The 25,831-nt window shown below is 34.0% G+C and overlaps 1 protein-coding gene across 1 annotated transcript; it reads right to left on the bottom strand.

The window, feature by feature from the left end:
- Positions 1–425: 425 nt before the first annotated feature.
- LOC148938953 (hexokinase-2-like) lies at positions 426–3,363 on the bottom strand. The gene is made up of 2 exons (XM_089107398.1): positions 3,179–3,363; positions 426–789 (listed from the first exon to the last, which is right to left on the bottom strand). Exons 1-2 carry the CDS (start codon positions 3,326–3,328, stop codon positions 691–693), a joined length of 249 nt encoding a protein of 82 aa, XP_088963524.1. The 5' UTR covers positions 3,329–3,363; the 3' UTR covers positions 426–690.
- Positions 3,364–25,831: the final 22,468 nt, after the last annotated feature.

The raw sequence follows: 25,831 nt of genomic DNA on the forward strand, positions 1-25,831 counted from the left end.
AACACCGTTCCTTAATTTCATTTAAAAAAAACTTGTTTTTTTTATTTAATACTCTAATCCTTAAAAGTTATTTATATTGAAGCAGGAGATGAAGTAGTAGTAGATGTAAATTTAGCATTTAGACTAATTTCTTAGCAGTAGTAGTATAAGTAAATACAGCAGTTGTAGTAGTGTTAGCAGTGACATGTATATATTACCTTTTTGTCAATTGATCTTCCTCTTTAAGTAATCTCTTAAAGCTCCGATTTAATGCCCAAACCAATTCTTGAGATACGCCCTTTTGATAATATGCATGAATATAGTGTGTTTTGATTTAGTTCAAATTCCCCCTCAATATTCTTTCGAATTTTCACCTTCATACGCGTAACCTTAATTGTACTAGTATCATAGTAGTAGAAGCCTCGGACCCGAAGAAAATTCTTTTTAATATAAAACTATAATATATAAGAACAATTTAATAAATAAAATTAACAAACTAGTTTTGTTTTAAAAAGGAACACTAAGTATAGTTAAGTATATTTTATTGTTCACTTGCAAAAAGCTTATTCATTAAGTAAAAGCTACTAAATGCATTTTTCTGATGCTGAAAAGCCTTGGAAATATAGTAAATAACAAACTCAGATTGAGTTTCAAAAACGGTACACTCAATCACATCAGAGGAGAAGAAAGCTGTGAGAACAAGTTCTTCAATTAGTTCCTGTTAGATTCTTCTCTGTCCATTCTGTCTGCCACTGCTGCCACCAAGGCAGCCTCTCTGCCACTACCATCTTCCGAGAGTATTAGTTCAAACTGCAAATATGAAAAATTTGTTATGCGCCAGAAATTTTGCCAGAAGAAAGATCACGGATGCGTGTTGTTTTTTGTTTTTGTTTTTTCCCAGGGGTGATCGTATTGACCCAGTTGTCCGAGAATATCGCGGGAGGGCTCATTGGAGTGGAAATTAAAAGTTCTAGTGCCCTTTTTAAGTGACCAAAAAATGGAGGGCACCTAGGCCCCCTCCCACGCTCATTTTTTCCCAAAGTCACCCAATCAAAATTGAGATAGCCATTTTGTTCAACATGGTCGAAAATATGATAACAATGTCTTTGAGGATGACTTAATCCCCCAAAGTCCCCAGGGGGAGGGCTGAAAGTTATGAACTTTACCCAATGTTAACATATAGCATTGGTTATTGGGAAGTATACAGACGTTTTCAGGGGGATTTTTCCTGGTTGTGGGGGGGGGGTCGGGGGCTATGTGGGAGGATCGTTACATGGTGGAATTTTTCATGTAGGAAGGGACATTGCTCTGCAGGGGGCGCCGGATTTCCCTGCATTATTTAAAAAAGGATCAGAAATTAAACTAAAAAAAACAAGTTTTTCAACTGAAAGTAAGGAGCAACATCAAAACTTAAAACGAACAGAAAATATCACGTATATAATTGTGGTGGCCCACTAGTCAGTACCTCGCTGGTTAAGCCAAAGATTTTTTAGTACTTTCATAAGAGCTATTTATTCTAATTAACGGCCTTTGTGATTAAGGGTCATTTTTAAAGAATTAGAACAAAATTCGAACTTTAGTGTAAAGAGCGAGGTATTGACTAGGGGGAGAACCCCGTATATAAAAGGGGCTATTCCGTATATGAAAGGGGCTGTCCGCTCCTCTAAGCCTCCCTCTTTACGCTTAAGTTTGACTTTCCCATTACTCTATTTTTTTAAACAATAAAAAATTTAGCGTAAAGAGCGAGGCATTGAGGAGGGGTTAACCCCTTTTCGTAGACAGAATAATTTCTGTACGTTTAGTGTTACACATCAAAGGCTATGAGCCTGAAAAAATTTTACCTGATTTTCAAAAAAGTGGAAAAAGCACCCCCTAAAAGTCAAAGGAACTTAATGAATCTTAATTTTCAAAGGATCTTAATTTTCTAGAGGATATTTCCGTGGAGAGGGTGATCTCCTCGTAGAGGTGCGGCCAGATTTCCTGGTATAGTTTATAAGACGATCAGAAATTAAATAAAAAAACAAGTTTTTTCAACTGAAAGTAAGGAGAAACATTAAAACTTAAAACGAACAGAAATTACTACGTATTTGAAGGGAGCTGCCCCCTCACCAACACCGCGATCTACACTAAAATTTGAATTTTGTGCCAATTCTTTAAGAACAACTCCTAAATTGCAAGGGTTGTTTAATTAGAACAATAAGAAGCTTTTTTAAAGTACCAAAAAAATGAGTGTAAAGAGCGAGGTGTTGAGGATGGGAAACTCCCCTTCAAATATTTAAATATTATTAAGTATTATTTAAAAATAGTTTTAAGTTTTAATGTTTCTCCTTATTTTCAGTTGGAAAATAATCAGTTATTTAATCAACCGGCAGAAGTGCGTGCGTACTTTTTTTTCAAAACAGCATATGAAAATGCAATTGACTGACAGAAAAACTTGCTACAACGACCAATTTATTTACTCGAAGAATAGTTGGTGAACTATTAAAGTTCCTGAATTTAGTGCGGGAGTAAAGAAAATATAGCCATGCATTGATACTCTAGCCTTATCTAAAAATTAAACATATTTAGACGTCTTCATAAGTATATACCAACCTAACTTCTAACGGCTGCTTTCTAACAAGCGTTTATAAACTATTGCATTCTATTTAAAGACTTTTCTCTTATTATACATGGTTTGATTTTCAATTGGGTGAATTCTCGCATAAAACACAAAATTTAAGTGACCGATAAAAAAAAAGTCATCCTTGGTATTCAAGATCAACAGAACTTGTTTGATCAGATGGAATGATTATTCTCTGCTAACTCCTGATTAAGTTTAGGGCATTTGATTTTTTTACGTTTAATAGTCAACTTTAAATATTTAACTTTGTATCAAATATCTTTGAGTATTTTAAATTACTCATATATCATTTTAACTTCAGCTCAATAATCTACAATTCTTTCTTTTTTCGAGAGAAAACTCCTGGTTTATTTATAAGCTTAAGATTTTTTTAGCTTTTCTTCAAAGATTCAGGTGTTTAAGATTATAAAAAAAATATATTTACGTTAAAGTATCTGTTTCAGGACACTTGCTTCAAAATGTAATTAGTTTTGACATTGCAGAACACTCTTTAAAAATTAGGTTTTGTAAATAAAAAATTAATTTTGGGTACGTGATATTAAAACACTGTTTAAAATAAGACCAAGGAGTTGTACTCACAGTCAATCCAGGCCTTATTAGCTGCTTTATTTTTTGTGTCAGTAGGTTACGGAAGTGTGGGTGTTTTTTATACAATGTCCCATCGACAGCTACAATGGTGTGCTTTTCATTTATTTTGTTGAGAAGAGTTGCCACTCCAGCCGCAGCCATGAAAGCGGCCCTTTTCGAAACTAGTTGACAAACATATCTAAAGGGAGAAAAAACAACTTTTTATTTCACTATAACCCTCAAGAATAATAATAGTAATGTACTTTAGAATCATAATATCATCACTGCTAAGCAACATAGAAAAAAAGATGGTTCAGGTTTGAAATTCACATAAAGATACTAATAGAAGAGAGGTAACACCAACAAGAAACTCCGTTTTTCATGAACAGTGAGCTAGAAAAGCAATTTATGTAAAAGATATGATGTTACGCACAAGTTATCAAGAAAATACGGCCCCTCTCCCCGCATGACTCACCATCCTACTTTTGAATTATAAGTTTGATAGGGATGTTGTCAACTAGGCCTTAACACCATAACCATTTATCTTTTATTTTAAATTTGATCAACATTTTCACGTTTTGTATCAGTTCAAAAAACATGAAGTAGAAGCTATTTTGATTGAAAAGCTAAAAAAAGGAATAGGACCTGTTACTGATGAAAACAATGCAAAACATATTTTGTCATGCCTGGTAGATGTGTCTTTTCAAATAAATATTAAACTTATCCTAGGAACGTTGTCATATTATATGAAGCACAGTTGAGACACAGAAACCAAGAGGCACATCATAAAAAGAATGGAGAACAGCAGAAAAGGCCCTCGACCATGTTGAGACTTGAAGTGAAACCTATTTAGGTTGAATATCTAGACGTTTGATTTGAAAAAGAAGTTTGGTGCTAGAAGAGAACTTGGGATCCGATTTGATGCTAAATATTTTTTTAAAATTTAGGAATATTTTAAAAATTGAGTGATTAAATTTTCACTTTTTATTCTTAATGTCACAAAAATTAAAAATAAAAAACAGAATTTAGGAGATAAACAAAATAATATCGAAATGTCAAAACCTTGAACTAAAGAAAAATAGTAAACTGCATTAAGATAAACAAAGGTAAATCTCTCATCCTACTCTCATCTGAAATACCTACTCTCATCTGACTTCTAAGCCCTAATTTTGCCTAGCAAAAACAATCTAGCAGCACTATTTGATATGTTAGACACACTGAGTGCCATCACTTTACTTATTTCTACTTTATATTGACGCTCCAATTCAAAAAACTGTATGGGGCGTAACCACACTTAATTATGATTTAAACTTCATATTATTATTTCACTTCTTCAAATTATGATTTAAAACACTATTTTGTAAGTTCTAAATTTCTGATTATCTCTTTCTCGAATCAATAAAGTAAAATCGAGAAGAGAAGAAAAACAGGTAGAAAAAAAACAGAAACAGGACAAAATTGTTATCATGAAAACAGAAACAGAACAGGTAAATAAAAAACAGTTAATCTGTTTCTTTTCTGTTTGTTTTTTGTAAGAACAGAACAGAAAGAGTTACTTTAAAAACAGAACAGAAAACCTCTTATTTGGGGTCTCCATTTGCCTTCAAATGCCTTTCTACATTGGTTTTGTCCTAGGATGGATGATAGACAATCTATCAACAAGTAAAATGACATCATTTTTATACATTTCTAAAAAAGGCTTATGCCAGCTTTGCCTCTTACTGAGACTATCTGTCTGGGCTTTTTCTCCAAGTAGCCATCGCTCTCAATTTTTTCACCACAGTCCACCAAGTTGATTTGATTCAAAAGATTTCATTTGAGCAGTAAATCTATTTCTCAAGGCTTCACTTTTATAAAATAAAGGTTATAAAATGTCGTCACAGGATCCTTTGTAGGGGAGAGGGGTGGATGTATGTATTTCGAAAAATCGTCCCAAGGGATCACTGAGGCTCTGGATCAAATCCAGAAAATTTCATTTGCCTAATTCACCTAATTTTCAAGATAGGCAGAAGCCCCTCGTCTACAATTTTACCTCAAACAAAAACGGTAGAAATGAGTTCAAGAATGTTAACCTTCTTCTGAATCTGACTTACAACAATAGTAGCTATTCATTACAAAAATGATGAGCACAATAGCAGAGGTAAACACAAGATAATTATTAATAGTCAAAAATACAATGCATAGCCTTTAAAAGAAAACTTTTAAAAGGAACAAAAAATGAACACTACACAAAAGTAGAGATTCATTCTCAGTAAATTCTATGACGTTGGAAGGGATGTGGGTTTGGGCTGAACTAAAAAAGGGAACGTAATCGAGACAGTAATAGGTCGGTAAGAAGAGCAAATAAAAGGAGAATTCCCCTTCTTTAAAATTGAAGAGACAGTACCACACAAAAAACTCTCCGGTACACTAGAAGTACAAATACACATCTGGAGAAGTAGGTGTATATGGTTAATAAGGGGGAGCAATCTAATAAAAGGTGAAATCTAGATATACCATCATTATCAACATTATCTGATTTAAGTTTCTTAATTTCTTCAATTACAGATGAAAGAGAAATAGGAACACAGAGACGCTGAGATAGAGGGGTACTAAAAAAATCAGAAAGAGAATGATACGACAAAGAATGCAAACGTTAATTAACATTATAAAAAATAGACGTGTAAGGGTCATGCCAAGAAGATGCATAAAGAAAATCACTATTTGGTACATCACTTCTCATCGACTCAGAATTAATAACTTTTCGCCATTCTCTCTTTGACACTGGAAAATCCATACCACGATAACGCATAGACTTAAGAAATTTTTTATAGTCCCTGCGTGTCTTACGCTTAAGGTCAGAAACAATACCACAGGACGGTCTATCACATTCATTCAAAACTTTTAACCAAAACTTAGCTTTATTTTTCAAAGTTTTTAAATTAGGATCTAAAGACCAAATAGGCTTTTGCGTACCACGTCTAACACGTTGCAGCGGCACTGCAACTGCCTCGGCATCTTTTAAACATTTAATTATTTGATTATAATATCAATCCAGGTCCTTTTTGCAATTCCCTTGTCTAGAGCTCTGAAGCAGATGATAGGGAACTCGTATAGCAGACAGCAGCCTTGTTAGTGTAAACGCATAAAGAGGAACATCAGCTTTCTTCCAATTACTTTTTTCAAACCATTTTGAAGACTGGGGTACTTTGCAGAAACTAGTTGGTTTTAAATTCAGCGTAAGAGTAAGGGAGATAGGGAGATGGTCTAAGTTTTGTTATTCAGCATGTACAAACACTATTGATGTAATAATACTATGTGAGAAAATAATGTGATCAATATTGCTCTTACTGCCTGAATGGTGAATATAAGAATACGGATGAGTTTTGGGTATAATATGATAAGATGGAAGGCAATCCAACAACAAATCACATCTCACTGATGAGTTATTTATATCTGTATTGAACATCCACATTGCATTATCATTAGCGAAAATCCCAGCTCTATCCTCTCCTGTATCCAGTGGTATGTCAAATTTACTTATATTGTAATAATCTGGCCCCAATGAGGAGCCTTGTGGTACGCCACGTTTTCTCAGTACCTTTCTTTCAGAATATGCTTTACCCACTTTTACTGTCACTTCTCGTTCACGTAAATAATCATAAGAAAATCTTAATAAACATCCTCTAACTTTTGCTGCAATCACTCCTTCTAGTATATGTCGATGAACCACACTCTAAAAAGCACTAATCACATCAAAGAAAACTGCTACACAGATTTTCATATTTTCCAAACAAAATACTGCATCATTTAAAAATATTTGCAACACTTCTCTAGTAGATCTGTTCTTTCTAAACCCACATTGAACATCTTTCAAAGTGTTTGTTCTTTCCACTTTCCATGTAAGCCTTAACCATTCTTTCATAAACTTTTCCTAACACAGGTAGTAGAGTAATCATCCTTAAGTTTTCCATTTTTGAATTATCTTTGCCTTGTTTAGGAATCGTAGTAACTAACCCATCCTTCCATATTTTTGCAAATTTTCCGTCTTTCCAGGCTTTGTTAATAATTTCTAACAATGTTTTTATACATTTGTCACTTAAATGTTTGACATACTGTGTGTAAATCATGTCTAAACCTGGTGCTGTTAATGGTAACTTTCGAATCACTTTCTTTAACTCCTCTACAGTAAAATATCTGTTAAAATCCATATAATTTTATATATTAGAGAGTATTATTACATTAGAAAATTTAAGTTTTTCATCATCCTTAAAATCGTCTGGTCTTCCAATCACTGACTCTACAAAATCTACTGCTTTATTAGCTGTTTCTTGTTCTTCCACTAAATCATCTCAATTAAAAGTCAAGGGTGGGCTACCATTATCATCTGTCTTCCCTGTAATCAGTTTTTTTACTGTTTTTTACACTCTTCTTGAAGGCTGTCTAAAATCCGACTTTTCCACGAATTCTTGATACAAAATTTTCTTTGCTTCCACTGTTTGGCGCCTAAAGACTGCATACCTTATTTGACACATTAAAAATATTTCAAATTTTGGAAGCTGATTGTACCTTCTTCGTGCCTGTATTAGATTTTTCTGTGCTACAGTCCATTCATTGTTCCACCAAACACTCAGTTTGCGGTGAATAGGACCTCTTTTACTTTTTGGAGCCAGTTCTTGTGCTATTTCTAAGAGTGACTTTTGAAATAAATCTATCTTTTCATCGACATCTTCACAAACATTCACCTGTGACTGAACGTCTGTTTCTTGTAATTTATTCGTAAAATCTTCCCAGTTAATATTCTTTAAATTCACTTTGCTAGTTTCTTCATGATTTTTGCATACACTATTATCTTTAGAAATCTCTACCATAATGGCAAAATGATCACTATGCAGGGTGGATTCCCTGTCACTTGTTAGTGATACTTTTGGTGCCAATGAAGCTGATCATATGGCCAAGTCTATGGTTACTGATCTTCCTGTTCTGCTATTGATTCTAGTTGGTCTATCCTTTGGAGTAAACAGGCATATATCTGAGTTTTTCATTAAAAATTCAAATATTGTTCTCCCATTTCTATTATCACTTCCGCATCCACACCAAAGACCATTGTGTGAATTTAAATCACCTATAATCATTAGTTTCTCTCCTCCAGGCACTGTTTCTATAATTTTTTCTAGACATCGATCACTTAAAAGTAAATTAAAGTCTTTGATATAAATATTGAATATATTCAGCTTTACTTTGTTTTTAAGATGTATTTTGCTTCCAACAACCTCCATTTGATAATGCTCCTGTATTGACAAATGAATTGGGATATAGTTGATTTCCTTGTTAATACCAATAATCGCCCCAACTCTCTCTTTATTTCATCTATCTATTCTCACTACATTATAGTCTCTGAATGATGGATTTATATATGGGTTCAAATAAGTTTCTTGAATGCTAAACGCGTCAATATTATTCTTAATACAATAGTCTAGTACTAAATCCTTATTCACTTTAACTAATGGTCGTGGATCCCAAGACATAATTTTTATGGATGATTTAACAGTCATTTATTTACACACTGATTCAAAATAAGGCTGCTGTTCATTTGCATGATTCCCAAACTTTCAATAAAATTACAGAGTTTATCCACTTTTTCCCTGATAGGCAAGTTCTCTATGCTTAAAATTTCTGGTGACAACACTAGACCAATCACAATCTTGTTTATAATATTACTCACTATTTATTGCTGCATCTGACCAGTTTCTTTATCCCTAAGGGGCACGTTGATTTTTGCTTGTTCTTTATATGCCTGTTTGTTAGTCATTTCAGCATATGACCTGTAAACTATTTCAGCTCTTCTAAAACTCATTTGATGTCTTTCAGCAACTTTTAAAATTTCGGTATTCATTTGTCTGACACTACAGTGCATTGAAGTTGATGGGTCGTTACCATAGAAATTGATACATTTATTTACATAGGTTCTATTTTGTATATTGTTGTTCTTCATTTGACACTGTCCAGATGTATGCCTGCCAGCACGTCGTAGGAAAATTTCTTCTTTTGCTGGGCAATATTTCTTTACATGTACATACCTTTGACACTTATAACATTGTAGCAATAGTTTTTTATATTCATATACAAGTCGTCTCCTTCCCCCCATCCATACAACAGCAGGAAGGAAATTATTTTCAAATTTTCGCAATATTGCAAGACTGTCTTCCATGTTTCTAATCTCTCTATTAAATCTTTTTTGACTTTTGGCCCCAATTATCACACTTGGGCTATCTATACTAGCTAAAATATCATCCTCTGATACTTCAAGGGGTACTCCCTTTAATATCCCTCTTACTGTCTCCACTCTTCTCTTGGCCTCTATTTCCAAGCCACACATTTGACTTTGCTTCAACATTTTCTCAGCTGCTATGTCATTTTTCACAAAAATAAAGATTTTCCTTCTTTCAGCCAAAACTACGAACTCAAACTTGTTTTCTTTTAATAGTTCTTGCATGCACTTTGAGAGTCTGAAATCTTCTGGGAATCTTTTTGATTCATCTTCCTCCTTTACTTCAATGATCATTCCGATCTTGAAAAGCTCTTCTTCTGGGATTTCAAATTCTTTGTTGATATTTAATTTTTCTGACACCCACTGTCTCTGTTTTGACTCCATATTTATCTCTTTCCTTCCATCTTTTGGAACCTGGGATGAGACTCCACCATTATTCTCTGAATTAAACTTTTTCGTTTGAGGTTGTTGACACTCCACCTCTGTAGCTCTTCTTTTTGTAGCTGATTGGTCTATTTCAGTGTTCACACCTTCTGCAATACAGGGGTTAACACAATCGAACATGTCTATTTCCTGTTCATTATATGCTTCTCTGCTACTTGGTAAGGGTGGATACACCTGATCAAGTAATGGACTATATCTATTTTGCATGGGTACCATTGGTACATAGGATGATACACTGGGTAAACACATGTTATTAGGGCTATTAGATTGGATTGGTATAAACATTTGCCCATACTGGTTAACTACAGGCATTGTTGTTAGTCCTTGCATATTTTGGTAGCCATAGGGGATTTGGACAGGAGCCCCTGATGGCTCCATTATTGTCCACTTTCCTCTTCTTGCAACAAATATTCTTCAAGTCTTTCCAAATTGACAATATTGTATCTCCTTCCACACTACAGCTCTAGTCTGTCCTTCTCTATTCTGTTGCGATTGAATTGGATAACTTTAAAATGTCTCAAATTCACAATTAGTAATTTACTTTCTATAGTGATAGTTGCAGGTTAGCAGTTGTTGTTTTGAAAGCTTCTCCCTTATCTTCATTTTCTCGTCTTTTTTAGATTTTGAAATTTTCGCTTAATGCCTAGGGTTGCCGCCAGACCAAAAGACTTCGTAACGTCCCAACTCTTAAAAAGGTAACTTTTCCGTAACTTTTGATAGGAAAGTGTCTTTTCAAGGCAGGGTGCCTTAATTTCGCTATCAAGAGCGGTAATTAAAGGGGGAGGGGACGTCGAACTTTTAAAAGGTGCCTAAAAAGTTTAAAACAGTAACAATTCACACTTCTTTACCTTTAGGAAATTCATATTTATTCAAATCTAAGTGCTGCTTCCGGTTTACCTGCACAACAGAAAGACACCTCCCCCTCCATGCGTGTATTTAACCCCAGGCTACTGTTTCGCTTATTTTGTTTATGTTATTTTTAATTGCCATTATTGTTTTTTTAAAACAAAAGTTGATGATTAATACATACATAATAAATGAAAAAAAAATAATTAAAATACAATTTGGAGTTTTTCGGAAAAGAAGATAACCAGCTAGGTTTTTTTATTGTTAAACTTCAATAAAAAATAATTTTAATAAATCCAACTTCTAAAAAAAAATCATTTTCTTTACTCCCTTCCCGTCTCATAATTTAGATTGGCTCGGTCTTAGTGTCACCTCCTCCAGCTTCAAATTTGCATCGGTCCAACATGAAGATTTGAGTAATTCCGAGTGAAAGAGATTTTGCTTTATCTTTATTTTATCGAACAAAATATATTCCAATCTTTGTCTTCAGTTCCTACACGAAACAGCAGTTATGCTAAATAATATGCCTTTTTCTGTTTGTAATTTGAATCATACCCTCCAACCAAAAGAAAACAAGGAATAAAAAAATCACACAAATTCAGCCACAAGAATATTAGCCTAAAGCTGTTTTGATGGGTCTCACAAATCTAGACACGTACAGAGAATTTTTAGGGGAGGGGGTAAAACATTAAAAAAAATTAAACTGATTATCAAAATGAACTAAATAGTTGAGAATTATTTTTTTTCTCAAGAATATATGAATATAAGTGAGCACGAAGGTCACAAAAAGCAAAGGGTTTTACATAACATAAACTCCAAATTAATCTAGGTTTTAAATTCTACAACGAAAAAACTCGATGAATTGAGGAAAACAATTATAAAAGATGAAATTATGAATAGATTTTTTGCCAATAATTTTAAATTACATTTACAGATTATGTAAAAAAAATAAAATTTTAATTTTAAAATTAAAAAAAAATTATAATTTAAATTAAATTAAATTTAATTAAATTTATTAAAATAAAAATTAATTATATCACAAAAAATAATAAGGATCCTAGAAGCAAACTTGTTGAGGACCATAACAACAAAAATTGAAAAGGAAGAAGAGACAAAAAAAAGAAAAAAGAAAGAGAACCCCCGGGTAATTTAAAGTAAAACGACTAAAAGACTAGAGAATTATACTATAAATGTTTAATAACATTGTTATACAGCGTGCAAAAACTTATATATAGCTCGATGCTGGAGGGTATTTTATTCCATTTAAGTATAGATATATAAATGGGGGATCGCTGGGTAAGCTAGAGACACACATGGGGATAATAAAGGAACGGTTGGATGAACAGAGACAGAGGCTTTCAGAATTATTACAATTAAAATAAAATAATAATTGGAGAGGAAGATTTTTATGGTAAGCGGAGTATGCAAGGGATAGTTTTAATTTTTTAATGATTTGTTCAAAAGGGATAATACCAAAATCGGAGTACAAGTCCTGGGTGGGATAAAGTCGGAGCAGTCGAAAAACTGCTTTGATGGCACGGTTTTGGGCAGATTTTCATTTGCTAGTAACTGAAGGATAAGTGTTGCCCCAAACAGATCCGCAGTATGAGATATATGGGTAAATAAAAGAGTAATAAAGGGTGACAAGCATATCAGGAGGAAGAAAATTATTCACATGATTAATCATACTTATCTGTTGCAAGATTATAGCTCTGATGTAGAAAACATGTGATGCAAATGATAGAGAGGAGTCTATGTGGACACCAAGAAACTTGGCAACTTCGACCTGCAGGAGGAGACTGGTGGAATATTTTAGGCCAAGTGCTTGCTGAGCTTAATTTTTTGTAAGGGGTTTGAAATAATACAACCTGACTTTTCTTGCTGTTAATGGTCATGCAGATAAGGAGACACCACTCCTGTACTCTATTCAGAAGGATTTGAGAAGAGGTGACGACGGATGGTAAATTAGGGCAGGTGATGAAAAAGTTACTATCGTCAGCAAAAAGTACTGGGTGCACTGATGGACCCAGGTCCGTAACCAAACCTTAATATAAAGGATAAAAAGTATTGGACCAAGAACAGAGCCCTGCGGGACGCCCTCCGGACAGGTAGGCGATGCGAGGTTTTGCTGCCCAGACTCACACTCTGTACTCTACTAGAGAGACAAGAGCCGAACCATGAGGAAGGAATTCCACGAATCCCTAAGTTCTTGAGTTTAGTTAATAAATACTGGGATCAACCATGTCAAGGCCTTAGAAAAATCCAGAAAAAAGCCCAATACAATATTTTTAAGGTGAAGTTGGAAACGTACAAACTGTGTGGCGTCGATTAGTGCATGAGCAGAAATTAACGAATCTGAAGGATAAATCCCAAATAAAAAGGGAGAAAGACGTCGGAAGATAATTCTCTATAGCACTTTGGATGTAACTGGGAGAAGTGAGATTGGACGATAATTACTTATCTCAGACGGATCGCCTATTTTATGAATCGGGATAACAATTGCTGATTTAAATATTTCTGGGAAGATTCCATTCGTCATAGACAGGTTTATTATAAGCACAATGGGTTTACAAACATAGGAAGATGCGGTCCTAAGAAGCTTATTGCTTATGCCAAAGAAGTCAGGCGTACTACTATTAGAGAGAGATTTGATGACTTGAAGCACCTCTTTACTATCAGTTGGAGAGAAAAATATGGATCTGGGATTCTTGCTAGGGTGTACTGACTCGGAGGGAGAGCAATAGTTAGCATTTGGAATATTGGTGCAATAATTATAAAAACATCCAGTACTGAAATTGGGTCAATTAATCTGCCACTGATGTCCTTAAGGTTAATAGGTATAGATATTGAATTCCTTTTTTTTGACAGAGTTTCATTTATTGTGAACCAAATTTTTTGCAAGTTCCCTTTGCAGTGAGAGATTTTTGAATAATAATAATTTGTTTTTGCTTCTCGGACGAGTTTGGTATATAAGTTTTTGTATTTTTATAATTAGTTAGGTCAATAACGCTACTGGTTTTGCAAGCTAACTTGTTTAGGTTATTTTTACGGTATGAAGAGATTATCAGGCTATTGGTCATCCAGGGGCGTATTTGGGTAGTTTTTCGGTTTGATTTACGGACTGGAAAGGTTGAACTGATAAGATCACTCAGTCCCTGTGTAAAACCATTTTTGGCTGGATTAACATCCTGAAAATCCAAAACCCTGTACCAGTCGCAGGATTTCAAAAGATCCATGAACCGGTTCATATTCACAAAATTATATATTTTATTAGCCGTAGGGGTATTAGTTCTAGAGGGTTGAGTATATGGTAGGGAGTGTAGGGAGAGATAGATCGGAAAGTGGTCTGACACGTCAGAGAATAGTATTATGGAGGACAGGTGGTTTCCTAGGGAAGTGGATACAAAAATGTTATCAATTAGAGTAGCGGTAGACCTCATAGGATCAACTCTAGTAGGAAAAAGGATTGTTGGAAGAAGACCACTTAAGGTAAATGTTTCAAAGAAGGTATCACAATCATTATTATTACTAATATTTAGTAAATTTCAATTGAAGTCCCCAAAAACTATTGCCTTCTTTTTTGGTAAATTAATAAAACTAGAAAAGTCATCAAACAGATTACAAAAGAAAGGTGTCGGAAATGAGGGTGGTTTATAAAATAATGAAAAAACAAAAGTATTGTCGTCAAAACTTATGTCTACAATTATTGAATAAATGCATCTATTATTTCTTTTTTGCGAGAATAAGGATTCACAGTATAATAGCCTGGTGAATTTTAGACTTGACCGGATGTAAAGAGAAAACCCACCAGTGGACTTGGCTAATTTTCTTTCAATATGAATAGCTTGAAAGCAAGGGAGGGAAAATTCATTAGTATCATCAATTTCTGAAAGCCACGTCTCTGTTGTTCCAATTACGTCAAAAGGGCAGTAACCGTCAATTAAAATTAACTCTTTAAAATTAGTCCACTTATCTCGTATGCTTCTGATATTAAAGTAAATTACATTAAGGTTTGGTCTCTTTCATCTGCTTAGGTTTTACATTTTTTACAAAATCAAAAGTGTCGAGATATTCACAGTTATGATGGAGGAAGGGGCTATCGGGGATAGCTAAGGGGTTGGTTTGCAAATTATTCTTGTCATAATAATAGTTAAAAACAACATTATTGCACAGTGATAAATTTGTGAGAAACGTAAAATCTTGCATAGTACACATTTAAATATCTATTGTGCTCAGAGTTTCATCATTTGCTTGATTTGAATATTGAAATTCTTCTTCAGCCGACGAATTATAATTGGTGGTAATTTTGGACTGGGATGGAAAGTTGGCCGTTTTTTTCTTATATTTAATTATTTTTTATATGGCAGTGGCACCCAGTTGATTTTCAGTTTTGTAAAAATGCATAAATATCGTAGATTTTAAAAATATTTACTTTTTTATTGAATATAGTTGAGCATGCTATTATATATGACTATGTTCCTTTCCATTATATTTTATAGGACTACGTTCTTTACCATGCTGTTCTCTAGGACTATGGTCCTTCCCCTTCTAATATATATGACTAAGGTACTTCCCATGCTATTCTCTAGGACTATCTTACGTCACATGCTATTATATAGAACTACGTTTCTTCACATTATAGTATCTCTGTCTTTGTTACTTAAAATTCTATTATCGATTACCCTGTTACTTACTATTATAGTTAAGTTGACTCGATAACATACAAGTCTATTGTATATTTCTCATTTTATTACAATGCTATTTTAGAGGACTATGTTACGACCAAAGCTAATATATAGGAATACTGTAATTCTCATGTTGTAATATAGGACAATGGTGATTCACTTGATGTTATATAGGAATCTGTTACTTAACCTGAGCTAAACTAGGTAGCAATTCCGTAACCATCTTGAGTCTAGTACTACGGTCATTAAATTTCACGTATCTAGGTCTATTTTCATTCAAGTGAGCTACTCTATGTCTAAGTTCTTTCCCCTGATATTCTCTAGGACTCCGTTCCTACCCATTCGTATCACTCGGACTCCGGTCCGTCCCATGATATTCTCTAGGACTATGTTCCTTTCCATGTTATTCTCTAGGTCTAAGTTCCTTTCCCTTCTGTACTATAGGACTATGGTCCTTCCCAATATATTCTATATGAGTCTGATCCGTAAATTGCTATCCTATATGAATACCATTAGTCCCATGATCATCTATATTTATATTTACATTAAATGTCTTTTATCTATGACTTCGTTCCGTACAATTCTATTAAATAGGACTAAGTTATTTACCAGTCTTGTCTCTATGACTATGTTCATTTCCATGTTCTTATCTAGGACTAAGTTCTGTACCTTGCTGGTATAGAGGACTACGGTCCTTCCCAAAATCTTATCTAGTTCGAAGTACCTTCACATTCTGTACTAGCGTACTTTGGTCATTAAATATATCGACTTTATTACTTAAGTACTTCCTAGTATATTCTAAATTACTACGGTACTACACTGTCTATAATAAATGAATAGGTTACGTTCGAATTTAATCTCGATGACTAAGGACATTCACATTCTAATATAGAGTACTATCTTACGTACATTTATCTTCTAGATTACGATTTTAATTCACCAGCTCTGCTCTATTTCTACTGAAATTACCATTATAATCTATATGACTACGTTACTATCCATTATAGTGTCGATGACTATTTTCCTTCGCAGTCTCGTATAGAGGACTAGGTTCAGTCCCTTGCGATTATCCATGACTAAGTTCATTCGCAGGCTCTTCTATAGGACTCTGGTCCTTCACCTGATGTTCTATAGGACTATGTTCCGTTATAGGCTCTAAGATATTACTCTTGTACGTCAACATATAAAATATAGGACTATGGAAAGTCCCATTATATTCTCTTGTACTTTGATAAGTCACCTTCTAGTTTCGAGTACTTCGTTACGTCACTGTAGATTATCGACGACTAATGTACTTCCCATTATATACACGAGGACTACTGTACGTACCAATCTAGTATCGAGGAATATGTTACTTACATTGTGATTCTATAGGACTAAGGTACGTCCCATGCTGTTCTATAGGACTATGTTCCTTACATTACTCGTCTAGAGGACTATTTTACTTAACCTTCTGTTATCGATTACTATGTTCATGCACCTGATCTTATTGAGGTCTATATTTCTTCATATTCTCGTGTATAGGACTCTGTTCCTTACACTTATATTATAGATGACCATGTTAAGTCCCCAGATAATTTCTATTAGGAGGTTCATTCTCCTGATATTAGCTATGAATCATGTTCGAAAAATGATATTATCTACTACTCTGTAACGTAAAAAGATATTATCTATTTCAAATGTAATTTACTATAGGGGATAATTTAATATATAAATTCAAATGAAGTTCTATATGACAAATGTCCGTAACATTATATTATGTAGGAATATTTTCCTTTCCATGCTCGGCTAAAGGACTATTGTCATACACCTAATAGTGTCGAGGACTATGTTCCTTCACCCTCTAGTATCTAGGAATATGGTCAGTTACATGATATTCTATAGGTCTCCTTTCATACTTCTGATATTCTGTATTTCTATGGGAAGACACAGTCTCGTCTAGATTACTTTGTTCATTAAACTTATTGTCGAGAGTAATATGGTCCTGCAACAGCTCGTAGACAGTTCTACTTTAATTCAAATTTAATGAACTTCTACGTCTTTGATGCCCATTCTATACGCGCGGAATATGGTACGTCCAATGAACTAATCGTTGTCTCTTTAACGTAACATTATCTTCTAGATTTCTCTTGAACTTCTCATTAGAATCTCTATTTCTACTGACTGTACGAATACAGTATCAAGTACTATGTTCCGTACCCTGATCTTCTAGAGTTATACGTTCAGTAACAATATATTATCGATGTCTCTGTTAAGTAAACTGATAGACACTCTGTCAATTTTAAGAAAAATGCTCGTATCTTTTAATCTGTACCGTAACATTGGTGTCTCTAGTTCTACGGTCCTTCAAATTATATTCTCTATGCATATGTTACTTTAAGTGCGAGTCTCGAGGTCTACTGTAATGAAAGATCTAGTATATCGTTATATGGTAATTAACATTCTATTGTCTCTGACTATTGACAGAACCCTGCGAGTATATCTGTATACGTACTGTCCAATGCCCTAAGTGAGGAAGCAGGTCCGTAACAATCTCTTCTCTATGTCTAAGGTAAGTACACTGAGAATATCGATGAGTCTGGTACGTAAAAAGATCGTCTATATGTTGATGTTCCTTAAAAATATCGACTAATTTAAGATTTTCCGTAAAGGTCTAGATGAGAGTTCTACTTTCCATCAAAACATATTCTAGAGGTGGCGGATAATTTCAATTAGCATATATAGGTCTACGTTCCTTAACGAGCTATTATCTCTGAATATTGAACGTCACCTGATCGTCTCTATTTCTATGGACCTGAAGCTGCTAGAATATTTTTGAATTGAAATTACACCTAGATTATCTATTACTCTGGTCCGATACATGATATTATATCGGACTCATTTACGAATTATGATATTCTATTTGAATATTGACAGACCCATTAGAGTCTAGATGACTAATGTAAGACAGATTATAGTCTCAAGTAATATGGTCCGTCCCATGATCGAATCCATGTCTCCGGTAATTAAAATTTTCAGATCGAGGACTACCTTCATTACCATTATCTTCGCGAGGACTATGGTACGTAACCCTCTCGTCTCTAGTACTATGTACATTAAAAATCTAGTATCGAGGTCTATTTTCCGTCACAGTATCGTATCGATGTCATAGTTCTGTACAAGTATAGTCTCTAGGACTCTGTTACTTACCATGATTTGAAAGAGGTCTCAGTACCGTACCATTATATTGTCTAGGACTCTGTTAATAAACATTAGCTTCACGATTTCGATTTAACTTAAAAAGAGATTCTTGCTTTCTATTTGGCTTCACAGGAGAGTCTATATGACTACGTTCATACAAAAGATCTTATATAGGCCTCGGTTCCTGTCCATGCTCTTCTATAGGACTACGTTCCTTACCATGCTATTTTATAGGACTATGATCCGTACCATGCTAATATAGAGGAATACGTTCCTTCACTTTCTAATCTCCACTACTACATTTCTAACCAGTCTATTCTCTTTGACTATGTAAAGTACCATGATATTCTAGAGGTCTCTGTATAGTCACATGATAAACTCATTGACTCTTTACCGTCAATATATATTCTATATGAATATTTAAATTAAAAGTCTAGTCGCTAGGACTAATTACAGTCCAAGTCTCATCTCTATTTATAATGAAATTCAACGTATAATCTATATGAATATTTAAATTCACATGATATTCTCTAGTAAAGTGTACCTTCCCATTCTAATCTATATGACTATGAAGCGTCCCATTATTATCTAGATGTATACGTTCCGTCCCTTTCTAATATATAGGACTTTTTTCCTTAAAAGGCTATTAACTAGGTCTTTGTTCCTTCACAGTTTATTCTATACAACTACGTTCCATCCAATGCTAATCTATAGGAGTTTGTTCCTAACACTGCTAGTGTCTATGTCGATCTACAGTACAACTATAGTCTCTAGGGCTATGTACCGTACCATGCTATTCTATAGTAATTATGAAAGTCCCTGTCTATTCTCTGGGACTATTTACCTTAAGCTGCACATATACATGTCTTTGGTGCTTCCAAGGGTATTATATAGGACTACAGATATTACCCTTCTTTTATCGACTACTATGGTAATTCCCATGATATTCTAGATGACTCTGTACCTTAACATTCAAGTATATATTTCTCATTTAAGTAACAGTATATTCTTTAGTTCTACCATCCTACCTATACTCATCTATAGGACTACCTTACTTACCATGCTATTCTATATGACTCTGTTACTTAACATAATATTCTATAGGACTATTTTCCTTCCCATTCTATTATATAGGACTACTTTCCTTGCCCTCATAATCTCTAGTACTACGTTCCTTCCCTGTCTGATCTTTAGGTCTTTGGTAAGTCCATTGCTAGATTATTGGTCTACTTTACGTTACATTTTATTCTTGATCACTTAGGTCTTATACGGGCTGATCTCTGGGACTATGTTAAATTACATGCTTTTATATAGGTCTTTGTTACTTAGCATTCTATTATAGAGGTCTTTGTTCCTCCCTGTCTTGTCTATAGGGCTATTTTCCTTCCACTGATAGTCTATAGTACTACTGTACTAACCATGCTATTCGATAGTTATTTGGTCCGTCCACTGCTATAATTTAGGACTCCGGACCGTCCAAGTAGCATCTATAATACTATCTTCCTTCCGATGATAATCTATAGGACTACCTTCCTTACCTTTATCATCTATAGGTCTACCATTTGTAACTTCCTAATCTATAGGACTATGTTACTTACATTGCTATTCTATTGGACTCTTTACATTACAACGCTCGTAGTTCGGACACAGTTCATTCAAAAGAGCTTATATATGACTATGATACATTCAAAGGTCTTATATTTGACTATGTTCCTTCCAATTCTATTCTAGAAGACTACGTTTCTTCCCATGATATTCTCGATGACTATGTTACTTCCCATTCTCTTATCTAGGACTATTTACATTCCACTTCTAGTCTATATTACTATGTTCCTACCCAATCTAGTATCTAGGACTAAGTTCCGTAACAATCAATTCTCGATGTCACTGTTCATTACAATACTCGTCTCGTTTTCTCTTTACAGTCACTTTCGAGTCTAGTTGACGATGTTCAGTACCCTGCGATACTCTCGGACTAAGTTCCGTAACAGGCTATTCTATAGGTCTATGTTACGTACACTGCTAGTCTATAGTAATCTGTAAATACCATTGATTTTATCACGGCCTCTGGTCAGTCCCATGCGAGTCTATCGGACTACGGTCCGTCCTATGATAGTCTCGCGGACTATGTTCCTTAGCAAGAGATTCTATTTGTCTTACTATCTTAAAATGATATACTATATTACTCTTTTCCAACCGATGCTAGTCTCGTGTTATAATGACCTTCCACGGCTTTTCTATATTTCTACGTTCCTTACAATGCGAGTCTCTATGTCTATGTTCCTTAACCAGCTATTCTAGAGTACTCTTTTCCTTCCAATTCTTTTCTATTTGACTCTTTTCCTTACCAGGCTATTATATATGTCTTCGTTCCATCCCATGCTATTTTCGATGTATTTGTTACGTACCTGGCTTTTCTATAGGTCTCTTTTACTTCCCATGCTATTATCCATGACTCTTTACAGTCGAATGCTCGTCTCGAGTAATATTTTCCTTCCAATGCAATTCTATAGTTCTACCTTCCTTCACTTTCTAATCTCTATTACTATGTTCCGTACAATGCGATTCTAGCGGACTATGTTACGTCCCACGCTATTATATTTGAATGTTTTAATTCCAATGAGCTTCTCTATGACTATGGTCGTTCCCTTGCTAATATATAGGACTACGTTCAGTACCATTCTCTTCTATAGGACTCAGTTCCATACCAAGCTGTTCTCAACGAATATGGACCTAAAAACTCTTTTCTATATTAATATGTAAATACCATGGAGAGTCTATATGACTATGTACTGTCCCATGCTCTTCTATATTACTCTTTTACTTCACATGCTAGTATATATTTCTACGTTCATTCCCCTTCTATTCTCGATTAATCTGTTACTTCCAAATATAGTCTTCCTGACTATTGTCCGGAAAATTGTCGACTCGTTTTATCTGAAACGTCGCATTCTATTTTCTAGGTCTACGGTCCTTACAAATCGAATCTAGCGGACTATGTTAATGTACTGGATAGTCTCTTGGTAGACTTTACTAACAGAGAGATTTTAGAGGACTATTGTACGTCCACTTATTTTAGAGATTTCTGCTGTCATTCCAATTTTATTTTCGAGTTATTGGTTCCTTAACCTTAGAGTCTATAGTACGATTGTAAGTCACATGCACGTGTATATGTAGATTTTAAGTATAAGTCGAGTCTATAGTTCTTCGTTCTGTAAAATTCAAGTATAGTTTACTATTTTACTTAAACAGCGAGTATAGAGTACAACTGTCATTAAAATGATAGTCTCGCGTAATATTGTAAGTCAAAGGCGCTTCGATTGTTATATGTTCCGTAAAAGGATCGTCGCTATTTCTCTTTTAATTAAACAGCTATTCTATAGGTATAATTTAAGTCACAGGATATTCTCTTGGTGTATTTAAAGTACAAGGCTAGTAGAGACTACTTCTGTAAGGCCCGTTATAGTATAGTTGTCTCTTTTCCGTAAAATCAGAAAAACTTTGTATTCTTTAAGTCAAAGTATATAATCACTTTAAACGGAAAGTCCCATGAACGAAACGATTTCTCGTTAAATACCAAGAAGCTTATAGATTAAACATGACATACACATGATATTCACGATTTAAATTTTAAATCACATGAGATACTAGCTTAATATGATAATTAAAATGATCGTCTATCGTACTCTTTAAAGTAAACTAAAATAAATTATTACTCTTGAAAGTCCACTGATAGTCGATATTAATTTTCAAATAACAAGGAGGTTATCTCGTAATTATGTAAGAAAAATGATAGAATATATGAAGAGTGACATTCAATTTATATACTTGAGTACTACTTTTATTACAATATTATAGATATTAAAAAGGTACTTCCCAATATATTAATTATGCCTTAGGTAAGTCACCGTAATGTATCGATTTCATAGGAAATAAACATTCTCGTATATATTTATAGTTTACGTCAAAGGCAAGTCTATATTTATATGGTCATTACCAGTATAGTCGAAATTTATTTGGTAAGGCCCAGTATAGTATCTTTTAATCTGGTCCCTAACCTGAAAGTAGAAATGACACATGTACGTCAAAGACATTACTATATTTCTTTGATCATGACCAGTATAGAATCTATTACTATGGTCCGACCAAGTCGAGAATCGTTGAAAATTTTAATTAATATTAGAGGCTATAAGAATACTGACATTCAAATTCTAGTCTCGATTACTCTTGAAAGTCAAATGCTAGTCTAGATTTCGTTGGTAATTCAACTTAAAGACTCGATGACTTTTGTAATTAAACATATGTCATCGATTAATACGTTCCATAATATTCAAGTCTCGAGGACTACGGTCCGTACACAGATAGTATATATGTATATGATTTGTCAAGTTATCGTATCGCTTAAACTTGTAATTAAACTGATCTACTAGATTAATCTGTTACTTCACATCACCTAATAGATTAATACAGACCTTAACCTTCTCTAGAAGAATACTACGTTAGTTAAAAGTCTTTGTTATTTGACTTACTTCATTTAAAGAACAGTCTTTATTACTAATGTCCGTAAAATTATCGAATCGATGACACTGATACTACATTAGATTTTCTATATTAAATTTGTAATTCCCAGTCTAGAAAAGATTAAACTGTTCCTCCTAAGATAGTTTATATGACTATGTTCAGTACACTTCTTGTCTCTAGGACTACGGAACTTAAAATACTCGTATCGAGGACTATGGTCATTACACTGCAAGTCCCTAGGACTAATCTCCTCCCCTTGTAATTGCTATGACTCTGTTCCTTACCTTTAGATTCTCTAGGAGTCCTTATAGACACATGATAGTTTCAATGACTCTTGTAAGTCAAATGATAGTCGAGTTTACTACGTTATGTTCCATGATATAATATATGAATCTGGTAAGTACCATTCTCTTCTAGAGTACGTATTTACTTCACCGTCTATTATCTTTGTATATGGTAATTACACATATAGTCTATCTGAAATTTGTACTTCCAATTATATTCCATAGTAATATTGTCATTCCCTTTATCTATTATATGAATTTTTTAAGTACATGTACCGTCTAGAGTACCCAGTTACTTCCTCTTATAGTATCTAAGACTAATTTAATTACAAGGATGTAATCAAGTACGATGTTAAGACAAATTTTAGTCGATATGACTCCTTTATTTCACTTTCTCTTATCTAGGAGTCTGTTCCGTACCCTGCTGTTATATAGTACGACGATCATTCAACTTCTCAAATAGATGACTAATTTCAGAACCATTCTAGTATCGAGGACGATGTTTTTTAACCTCATATTATCGATTTATAAGATCAGAAAACTTATACTATATTTGAATATGGTAAGTACTATTATAGTCTCGATTTCGACTTTCAGTACCATTCTATTCTTGATGACTACGGAACGTAACCGTCTCGTTTCTATTAATATTATAATTTAAATTTTATTCACTAGTACTAAGGTAATTCAACTTATGTTATTTATTAGTAGGTTCCCTAAAATGATTTTATAGACTACTTAATTATTTCAAATGCTATTATACATTACTAATTTACGACAACTGCTCTTATATAGGACTAATGTCCTTACCCTGCTGGTCTATATGTCAATGTTCCTTAACATGCTAGTCAATAGGACTATGTTCCTGCCAATTCTCTTCTATATTTCTATGTTCCTTCCCTATCTCTTTTATAGGAACAAGTTCAGACCATGTCTCGTTTATAGGACTATAGTCAGTCACATGCTCTTATCAAGTACTACTATACTTACCCAGATCTTATCTAGTACTATGTAAATTACACTGCTCGTATCCCGTACTATTGTCATTCACATGATATTCTAGATGAATATCGTACGTACCATTATTTTCTATAGGACTACTGTACTTCACAGTCTCGTCTGTAGTAAGCTTGTCGTTACACGTTTAGTAGATAGGACTTCTTTAATTCACAAGCTAGTCTATATTACACTTGTAAGTCCCAAGCGCTAATCTAGGACAATGTTACTTCCCCTGAGATTATAGATGACTACGTTCCTTAACAATCTAGTTTCTAGTTCGCTGGTCCTTCACCTTCTTTTCTAGAGGAATTTGTTCATTACCATTCTAGAATATTGTTCTCTGGACAGTCACATGCTCGTATACATGACTCCGGTACTTCACAGTATCTTATCTATGACGATTTTCAGACACATGATATCCGATACGAGTACGTTCATTACCATGCTATATTCAATGACTATGAAAATTCCAAGGCTATTGTCGATTACTATCTACATTACACGGCTTGAATAGAGTAATATGGTAATTAACAGTATATTCTACAGGTCTCTGGACATTCAAAGTGTAATCTATATGTCTCTGAAAATTCACCTTATTTACTATAAGTCAAAGGAAATTAAACACATCTGATCTATTAATCTGGTAAGTAAATAGCTAGAATCGCTGTATAATTACATTCATATGCTTTATTATATGACATTTTTCATTACAATGCTGTTCTATATGACTACGTTCCTAAACATGTTCTTCTATAGGACTACGTTAAGTAACATTCTCTTCTATAGGACTACGTTCCTTCCCATGCTATTCTATAGGACTACGTTTTTTCCAGTGCTAATCTATAGGACTACGTTCCTTCCCATGCTTTACTATAGGACTATGTTCCTTTCCCTGCAATTCTATAGGACTACGTTCCTTCCCATGCTAATCTATAGGACTACGTTCCTTCCCATGCTTTTTTATAGGACTATGTTCCTTTCCATACTCGTCTATATGACTACCGTAATAACCATTATTTGATCGATGTCTATTGTAATTACTCTTAGTGTATATATGACTTTGTTAAGTACCATTAGAGTATAGAGGACTAATGTAGTTCAAATTCTCCTATCTAGTAGTATGTTCCGTACACTTCGTTTATCTCGTAATACGTGAAGTAACAATATAGGATCGTTGAATCTGGAACTTACCAGTCTATTATGTAGGACTCTGTTCCTTCCCATGCTATATAAGATAACTCTGATAATTAACATGATCTTCTATAATACGACTGTAAGTCAAATTATATTATTTAGGACAACGGGAAGTCCCATTCTAATCTCTATTAATTTTTTCCTGTACATGTTATTCTCGAGTACTACTTTCTTTAAAATTATGGTCAATATTTATCTGTTCATTACCATTCTTGTATCGATTACTAATATAAGTAACCGAATAATCTCTATGTCTATTATT

This window comes from Artemia sp. Qi Xiang Cuo, unplaced genomic scaffold (assembly GCF_049724085.1).
Source record: "Artemia sp. Qi Xiang Cuo unplaced genomic scaffold, ASM4972408v1 HiC_scaffold_23, whole genome shotgun sequence".
NCBI lineage: Eukaryota > Metazoa > Arthropoda > Branchiopoda > Anostraca > Artemiidae > Artemia > Artemia sp. Qi Xiang Cuo.